The sequence below is a fragment of the Heloderma suspectum genome, chromosome 5 (genome assembly GCF_057233095.1).
Source record: "Heloderma suspectum isolate Gila_16-S chromosome 5, 16-S_ref, whole genome shotgun sequence".
In the NCBI taxonomy this organism is placed as follows: domain Eukaryota; kingdom Metazoa; phylum Chordata; class Lepidosauria; order Squamata; family Helodermatidae; genus Heloderma; species Heloderma suspectum.
In genome coordinates, this window is record NC_139462.1 from 217,498,697 (window position 1) to 217,507,958 (window position 9,262).

Sequence of the window (9,262 nt, forward strand, 5' to 3'; positions counted from 1 at the left end):
CTTGCCTGAATGCTTATACACATCAGACAGGGATCTAAACTCTAGCCCACACTATTTACAGACGAGTCTCCAGACATAGCTACATAGCAGCAACTAAACCATGTGTGATACCCAATGAAAAGATGCTTCAGTTTGACTGAATAGAATTAAAACAATGGAAGCTCCCTCTAAGAAGCAAGTAAGTATGAGGCCCATTACAAACATATCTACCATGTCCTTCTACATCTATGTATTATTTATATAATTATTTGTATGCTGCCTTTTAGGACCCAGTGCTCACAAGGCAGCTCACATAATAAAAAATCAAATAATGTACACAAAAGCAGAACCCCATTAATAAAAATTAAAATACAGACTAGTTCAAATAAGATACTCCAACAGCAGGACAAAGAAACCAAGAGCAATTTTAACTTGAAGCAGTAAAATGCAAGTTAAAAAAAAAGTTGAGTTTGTAAAGCTCTCTTAAAATGCATACTAATACAGCAATTTAAACCACAAATTTAAAAAGACCACCGGCAGCTAGAAACATCCTTCCAGTACCTAACTCAGTTAGAAACATAAAAAGAGCCCTGCTGGATCAGAGCAAAGGTCCATGTAGTCCAGCTTCCACCATGGCTAACCAGATGCTTCCAGGAAGATCACAAGCAGGAGAGGAAGGTAACAACCCTTCCCGCGCTATTTCCCTCCAGTAACCTGGTTTGCATGTAAAGATGATGGTTGGTCAGGGCCATGCAGGAACAAGAGAACATGCCACCTCTCACCAGCTCATCACTTCAACTTTGCATCTAACAACAAACCATGGGTTAAAACTGAGTTCTTTCCCCTTTAACAAACCAGAGTTTTAGGTTTGCACATATCCAAACCGGACAGAAACCAGAAGTGGCAAGCGAGTGAGAGGTGGCACACCTGCTCCTGCACAGCCCTGACAAACCATGGGCTAAACAACACATGGGTTGTTATTATGTGTAAACTGGGTCAGTATTCAGTGGCATACTGCTTCTGAACATGGAATTTCCCTTTAGGGGCTACCATTAATAGCCACTGACAGACATTTTCTCCATGAATTTGCTTCAAAATGGAATTACACAATCTAAATCCATGGCCGTTATCACATCTTGTGGCAGCAAGTTCCAGAAATTACTTGTATTCCAGAAAGATGTTCTCTCTTTTGTCTGTCCTGAAATGTTTGCCAATCAATTTCAGTGGGCAACCCTACATTCTAGTGTTAAGAGATAGTGGAAGAAAACATTATCTGTAAGGGATCGTGCAGGGGTGGAGACTCAACTGGGCTGGCTCCCAATGTTGCTCCACCTGAAGATTATAGTGTTCTGCAAATGGGTGGGGGTGGGACACCAGGAACAAGCTGCGAGTCCAAGCCACAGAGACTGCTATATAAAAGGCGTGGGGGAGAGACAGACAAGAGAAAGGCAAGGAAGAGTGAGAACTGGAAGTCCAAGTTGTGGAGACTGATGAGAACCAAAACAAGCTTTGTTTTCCTGAGGACTGATGGAGATTACAGTGTTAGGAGACACATTTACTGAGCCACGGAGGAGGTATAGTAAAAGCATTGACCTGTATGATGAGTTAGCCTAGGCTAAGGTCAAGGCTAGGAGATATTTAGGGGAATATTTTCCACTACTCATTTTCTCCACATTGTGCTTTTATGTCCTCCTTTCCTTAATCATCCCCCCCACACACACACAATAGGGGGTTATGGTAAAGATGAAGGAAAGGGTCTCAGATTTCTGTGTTTCTTACAGAAACCTGATTACTGGATAGCACCATCGTTTCTATACACTACAGTTTAAACCAGCCTTCCCCAAGCTGGAAACTGGTTTATTACAGACCATAACTGAAAGCTTTAAATGACTACCCTTCATGAACAAAAGGAAGAAGGGGATATGATATTCACAGCTTGTTATGTCTGAAACAGGCCTTACGTTTAAGCCTGTGTTTCTATGTCAAAAAAGAATAGGGGAAGGTATCTGAATTCCAAGGTTAAGCATTATATACAACAAAATACATTAGATTTATTATTGTCCTACAGGACTCAGGAACTAAGAAGTCATTATAGGCATTACTACCCAGGAGATGGATCCTGACTCTCACCCAGATTACTCATGGAGTTCACATGGATGGTCTTCCAGCTCTTGGAATTCAGCTATGCCTTCTGTTTTCAAAGATATTAATATTTATGATTCTATCAAAACAATATATTTACTTTTTGCTTCATTGAGAAACTATTTTGCCCAGTAACCACCAGTCTTGGCTTCTGAAACATTCTGAGCACTTACAGCCCAATCCTGTACATATCTGCTCAGACTCAACCCAAATCAGTCTGAACTGGTTCACTTTGGCCTTACTTCCAAACATATGTATAGGATTGCAGCCTTAGAGCGCAATCTTGTGGCCACTGCACAGCGGCTAGGTTTTTGGGAACTGACCACAGAGCCCTCTGAGGCTGGTTCCCAGAAAACCGCCTCCCTGCCCCTGCCGCCTCGTAAGAGGTGCGTATCATCCCAGGCTCCATGCTCAGAAGAGCAGCATGGAGCAGGGAGAAAGGGGATGTTCCTGGGGACGGGGATGGCGAAGCGTCATTACAACACTTCCTATGCGTCATCCGGCCAGGACCCCCTGCATCAAAGCACTGTGGCTAGACAGCTGAAATTGGCCGTCTAGCCACAAATGCAGGGTGGCCAGAGCGCAAAGGTGAAGATCCCCTCCACTCTCCACCCTGCATTAGATAGGCGGTTGCCTCAGAGTTCAGAGGTGGCTGTCTATCCCCATAGGATTGCTCCCTCTGACTTCAAGTAAGTGATCTTGCTTAGTATCTTTGTATTTGTATAGAGAGCACCAAATTGAAATCTGTTTCTTATCTCTAAGCAGACATAATTCTGTAATGCATGAAGGACCAAAAGTTTTGAATTACTCTCCTAGGTACTATGCAGGGTCCATTTCATTGCAAATCAGTATGTTTTGATTGTCACTGCAACCTAAGGAGGCTTACAGCAATAAAATATACTGATACAATTTCATAAAAATGACAATTTAAAAGCAATAAAAACACACACATAATCAGGGGAAGGCCAGAGTAAACAAGTAGGTTTTCAGAGCCTTCCTAAATGTCTGCAATGTTGGGGCCTGACAGGCCTTTGAAGGCAACCCAAAGGTGTGGGGCCACTGAAGAAAAAGTTCTCTCTTGTGTACTTGCCCACCTAACTTCCCTCAAAGGTGGGCAAGTGAGAAGGGCCTGTGTTGCTGATATTAAAGCGCGGGTAGGCTGATATGGGTGAAGGCAGTCCTTTAAGTAATTTGGTTCCAAACAGTTTAAGGCGTTAAATGCTCAGAAATGTACTGGTAACCAGTGCAGGTAGTGCAGTATAGGTGATATATGACCTAACCGCCTCACCCCCACTAACACTTGGAAAGCTGCATTCACCACCAGCTAAAGTTCCTGAGCTGCTTCAAAGGCAGACCCACATACAGCACATTACATTAGACTATCTTGGATGTCACCAGCACATGGATAATTGTGGCAAGGTCTGTCCTCTCCAGATAGGTATCTCCAGATAGATATATGCTCCAGATAGTACACCAACTATAGCCCTAAGCTGGTAAAATGCACTCCTGAACACCGCAGCCACCTGAGCTTCCCAATTAGTGCAGAAACCAGAAGGACTCCCAAACTACACAATTGGCCTTTGAGGGGGAGTGCAACCCCATATTGTATTTTTAATATTTTAACCTTTCTAAACTGCCCAGGGAGCTTTGGCTATGGGGCAGTATAGAAATGTAAATAATAATAATAATAATAATATCTAAAAACACTTTAAACCTCCATCCAGAACTTTTCATTTCCCAGCACACAGAAGGTCTGGGTCCTCTTATGTTGCCTTTTCATACTGATCCAAATGTGTTTGGTAGTGTCATATTATTTTCTGTTTTGTTTCAGTACCAAGTTCCTATGACATCATCAGTGTCCATATGTCTTGCTAGTTTTAATTATTTAGTTACTTTTTCTGCTGGAGCTGTATTCCATATATTATCGTGCCATTAGTCTACTGATGGTGTCATGTTTGATTGCCTGGATTTAGGGTGCCATCCTATGGGTTGTGTCCTTGATAATCGTAAGTACCCGAACTCAGAGTCTTACTATCATGCAGTGCAGAGAGAGAACAGCAGCGGAGGTGAACTTCACCTCCCCATCCTCCCACCCTACATTTTCACTGGGTTGGCTTTTCAGCCTGTCTAGCAAAAGCACTTTGGAGGAGAGAAGGAGGCTGGGGAGGCCTCAGAATAGTTCATATCCTGGTTTCTCCAGTCTCCTCCCTTCCCCACCCACCGAAACACCCCTTTAACCCCTCTCCAAGGTTGGATTCTCAACCTTGGAGAGGCAGCTGACATGTTTTTTTCCACGCAGGTTATGAAAGGGAGGGGGTTGGAGCGTGGATTCCCCCCTTCAAGGTTGGAATGCTGCCTCCAACCTCAGATTTGGGAATCCAAAGTATCCTTTGGCCCCTCAGATGTTGTCTAGGGGCCACAGGATTGCTCCCCCTGTTATAACTTGTCTAGACACCACAACTCCCATCATCCCTCTTCATTAGCTATGTGATGGTAGTTGTAGGCCAAAACATCTGGAGGGCCACTAGTTTCCCACCACTGCACAAAGAAGTCTTCATATTCTTTGTGTGATGCGTCTTTGTTCTGTCCATCACAGACTGACAATCATGCACTTTTAGTTCACAATATACATGGCTATAATTTGACAATACTTCACCAAATGCCAACACCTAGATTTACTGCAGTGGGAAGCAAAGCCTGTATTGGGACCTTCATCTAAGTTCACTAAAGTCTCAAGAAATCACACTTGGCATTACTCAACATTTTTTTCTAGCCCTTCATTGTTGTTTAAAATCCAACAGTGGTTTCAGCACCATAGTGGGAATATATTATCCCCACCCGCTTTTCTGAGCAAAGCATGATCTTTAAGTGGTATTATTAGCATTCATAATTTGATGGCAAAAGATGTAAAGCACCTAAGATACATTCCTGAAAGGCAGACCATGCTCTGGCAATTAGCATTTTTTACATATTAAGATTTATTCTATCTTCAGAGCAGAAAGCTATGTAGTATCATGTATGTGATCTAATGAGCATAAATGGCTTTTAGCTATCAGAAATATATCAGTAAAAAAGATAGTTCCTCCATCACTCAGTGTCATTCAATTCACACATAATGACAACCCATTGGTTTAAAAACTGATGGCTTGTTGGGGATGTATGGGAGCACTGCTTGCAACGTGCCCGCCTCTTCTGCTTTAGCATACAACCCATGATTGGCTCTTTTGTAGGTTGTGCAGTGTGACATTCGAACCCACACTGCTAGATTGTTTAGGAGCTAAATAACACAGCGGTTAACCTAACAACAAACCATGAGCGAACCACTGGATTGTTTAGGGGTTTGCAAGTCACGCTACACAACCTACAAAGGAGCCAATCATGGGTTGTGCTGTATAGAAGAAGAGGCAGGTGCACTGCAGGCAGTGTGCTCACATGCCCTTGGCAAATCATCATTTTTTAAACAGACGGGTTGTTGTTATGTGTGAACCAGGTCATACTTAACATATTTATGATGTGCATCTGCTTCATGAAAACGTGGCTTAGATAACACTGCATAATAAAGTGAATGATGTGGTACTTGTGGCAGATTAGACAGAATCCAAATAATATTTTCATTACTACTAACTGACATAGTACTTTTGGCATGCAAATTAGCATCACAATAATTTCATGAGATCTTAAATTTGTTACCTGGATAACTTTAAACCAGCCTGACCAGTTGTTGTTTTTAGGTCAACCTCAATCCTAAATGATGGGCACATTTAAACACACATGCAATCACAGTTAACATAAGCAAATGAGGAATGACTGGATTTGTATTGCTTTGGGAGAGATGGTGATTCTGCTGCTATGCATAACAATCCTATGAGGCAGGCTTTGCCAACTTGGTGCCTTTCAGATGTTTTGGACTATATCTCTCAGCAACCCTGACCATTGGCCATGCTGACTGCGGCTGACGGGCACTGAGGTTCAAAACATCTGGAGGGCACCAACTTGGAGAAGGCTGCTATGAAAAAAGACTAAAATTGGGAGCTAGTGACTTATATAAGGCCTGTAAGTGACTCCAGAACAGAAAAGAGATTTGAAATCAGGCCAAGTTTCAATTGTGCCACTGTTGAATCACAGTATTTCAAAACACACAGAAACCTAATCTAGATTACAGGAAATACAGTTTACAAAATCATTTGTTTCCACAGCATATGCTTCTTTTTAAATAAAACTCTGGAAATTATAGATGGCTACCATATTACTCATGTTCATTTTTGGTGGGCTCTTGGTGCTACATCAGTAAAGAGAGACCTCCCTTTTAAAACAGTGCTGATAAGAACGATGATAAAAGAAAGAGAAACCAAAATGAAAAAGACGGAACGTATCCCTTGCTGACCAATCTGCTTCAGCAATCTGGCCTAGGTTCTCTTAAACGTATTAAAAAGCAATGCAGGAAATCAGTGTCCTGTATAGTACAAGAATACAATGTGGGAATTTAGGAACTAGAATGTTAATTAAACTCACGCCTGTATGCCTTCCCCACCCCCCTAATTACACTGTAGTGCCACACAGCAGTGAGGCCTACACGTTGCTCCTTACTGCCCCTTACTCTCCCCTCCCACATTTAATTTTTCACCAACTGGATGCAAAGTTGGTGGGCGGTGACACAACGGTGACCTGGCAACTCACGAGGAGACGCTTGCACTGCATTTCGAGGTAGCTTCACAAATGGGCGATGGCCGTTTTCGTGGATATTCTGGAACCCAAGACATTCCCATCTCAGTTTCTCTTTCTAAACCCTAGGAAGCCCAAGCCCGCGCAGCAGATGAATGCCCTTCTCCAGACGCCTTCCTCATAACAACAGAAATTGAACCAGTCGCCAACACATTGCTTCTGGATACACCAGCAGCTCCAACAGGCCGCTGGCTTCGGGTGGTGGTGGTGGTGGTGGTGGTTGGGGGGTGTTTTTGGTAAAGCAAAGGTTAAGCGGGGGGGGGGGCGGAAGCACCAACAACGTGAGAACAAGGGGCGAGGCGATCGAGGTTTCCTCGGAGAAACCTTAGTCACCCCTGCTGCGCAGGGGCCCACCGGAACCTCTGCGCGGATCTGCAGCGCACCCTGGAACGGGGCACGACTCATCGGAAGAGCAAGAAGTCAGACATTGCGCGAGAAAGACGAGACGGGCTTACCTTCTTACTGGCTCCTCCGAGAGACACCTTGGGCCTGGTTTTGAATTCCCCTTCAAAGCTGAACATGGCTACAGCTTATCCTCCCATCTAGAGAGCAGCCCCCGCCTCCTGTGCTGGCAGGGCAAAGAGCCAGGGAAGTGGGGACAAGGGAGGGGGCCGGCCCCAGGAGAAAGCGCCAAGCCCAGCCTCGCATCCACCCCCGTGGCCACTGGAAGCGCCCCCCACTCCCTTCCTCTCGCCCAGAAGCGACACCCAGGAAGGCCTCCTCCCCTCCCCTCCCCTCCCCACCCCACCTCCAGATAGCCTTTTCCCGTCGTGTCCGCCCGAGCGCCCAGCAGCTACAGCTCAGAGAGCGGCAAAGGGGCTCGCTTGGGGCTGCCTCACTTGCAGTGTGTGTGTGTGTGGGGGGGGAGAGAGAATCAGCCGGTTCCTGGAAGAAGATGGCGGCCGACGGCAGCTCCCGTTTCTCAGGCGCGCTCGCGCTCGCGCGCTCCCGCTGCGAGAACGCGCGCCGGGCGCTTCGGAGAGGATAACAGGCGAAGCAGAAGCTCGAGGCGGGGCCGGAGCAGGTTTTTCCTGCGGGGCCCGGCCCTTCCTTGCCGGCAGCCGGGCCTCGTTGCTGCAGCTGTTGTTGCTCAGTCGTTCAGTCGTGTCCGACCCTTCGTGACCCCGTGGACCACAGCACGCCAGGCCTTCCTGTCCTGCGCTCTCTCCCGGAGTGTGCTCAAATTCATATTCATTGCATCGGTGATGCTATCTAGCCATCTCATCCTCTGCCGTCCCCTTCTCCTTTTGCCTTCAGTCTTTCCCAGCATCAGGGTCTTTTCCAGGGAGTTTTCTCTTCGCATTAGGTGGCCAAAATATTGGAGCTTCAGCTTCAGTATCTGTCCTTCCAATGAGCACTCAGGGTTGATTTCCTGTAGGATGGACTGATTTGACCTCCTTGCAGTCCAGGGGACTCGTAAGAGTCTTCTCCAGCACCACAGTTCGAAAGCATCAATTCTTCGGCGCTCAGCCTTCCGTATAGTCCAGCTCTCACAGCCATACATTACCACTGGGAAAACCATAGCTTTGATTAGACGGACCTTTGTCGGCAAGGTGGTGTCTCTGCCTCTCACTATGCTGTCTAGGTTTGCCGTAGCTGTGCCGCCCCGCTAGTCTTCATAGCAGCCCCGCTTCTGAAAAAAACAGGGTCAAAGAGGAGACATTTTCGTTTGCCCACTTCCTCTCAGGCAGCCTCCCTCCAGTCCAATCCTCGTCCTTGGACCATCACGAAGTCCCAGTCTCTGAGGCAGCAGCCGCAACTGGGATTTCCAAACGAAAATTATGTTATATCGCCGATTCTTCCTGTGCTGGAATGGTCACGCTCTTTATTTTGCACACACACAAGCTTGAATTGTTTGAAACGGTCACAGGCTGCACTTCTCTCTGTGTGTATCTCACTGCCACTAAACACCACTGTTTGCATTCGTTTTCCATCTAGCCCCATGTGTACCCTTCTTAGCTTATCTCAACCCGTTGTTGTTACGAGCTTAAAATGGCTGCGTGTGAAATACCCATGCGGGCTGTCATGAGCTTTTTGAAAGAAAGGTAGGGTGGCTACAAAAGAGAGGACCTTCTCAGTGGTGGCCCATTGCTTGTGGAAGAAACTCCCCAAAGAGGTTTGCTTGGCACCTACGTTCTTATCTTTTCGATGCCGGGCAAAGAACTTTCTTTTCTCCCAGGCATTTCAGAGACCCAGCTGTAGGTTATTATGGCTGTTCAATCGATTCCTGTGCTGTTTATTGTTTATAATATTGCATTTTATTCTTTTAAATATTTGTATTGTATTTTATACTTGTAACTGTTTTAAAACGACATTTTAGTTTTTTAACTGGTTGTAATCTGCCAAGAGAACATTAGGTATTGGCAGACTAGAAATATACGGAGGGAGCAATCCTACCGGGATAGGCAGCTGCCTCCAT

At 45.5% G+C, this 9,262-nt stretch overlaps 1 protein-coding gene across 3 annotated transcripts in view; it reads right to left on the reverse strand.

Annotated features, from left to right (window-relative positions):
* Nucleotides 1–7,968, reverse strand: part of UBE3C (ubiquitin protein ligase E3C) — a 79,544-nt gene extending 71,576 nt beyond the window's left edge. The window contains exon 1 of one of the 3 annotated variants that reach the window (XM_084859288.1): nt 7,299–7,968. In XM_084859288.1, coding sequence (XP_084715414.1) covers nt 7,299–7,364 — 66 coding nt within the window. In that variant the 5' untranslated portion in view covers nt 7,365–7,968. Of the gene's footprint in view, nt 1–6,798; nt 7,133–7,298 lie in introns of those variants that run through there. The other 2 variants (XM_084859291.1, XM_084859290.1) reach the window with 2 other exon arrangements.
* Between the last annotated feature and the right edge of the window lie 1,294 nt (nt 7,969–9,262).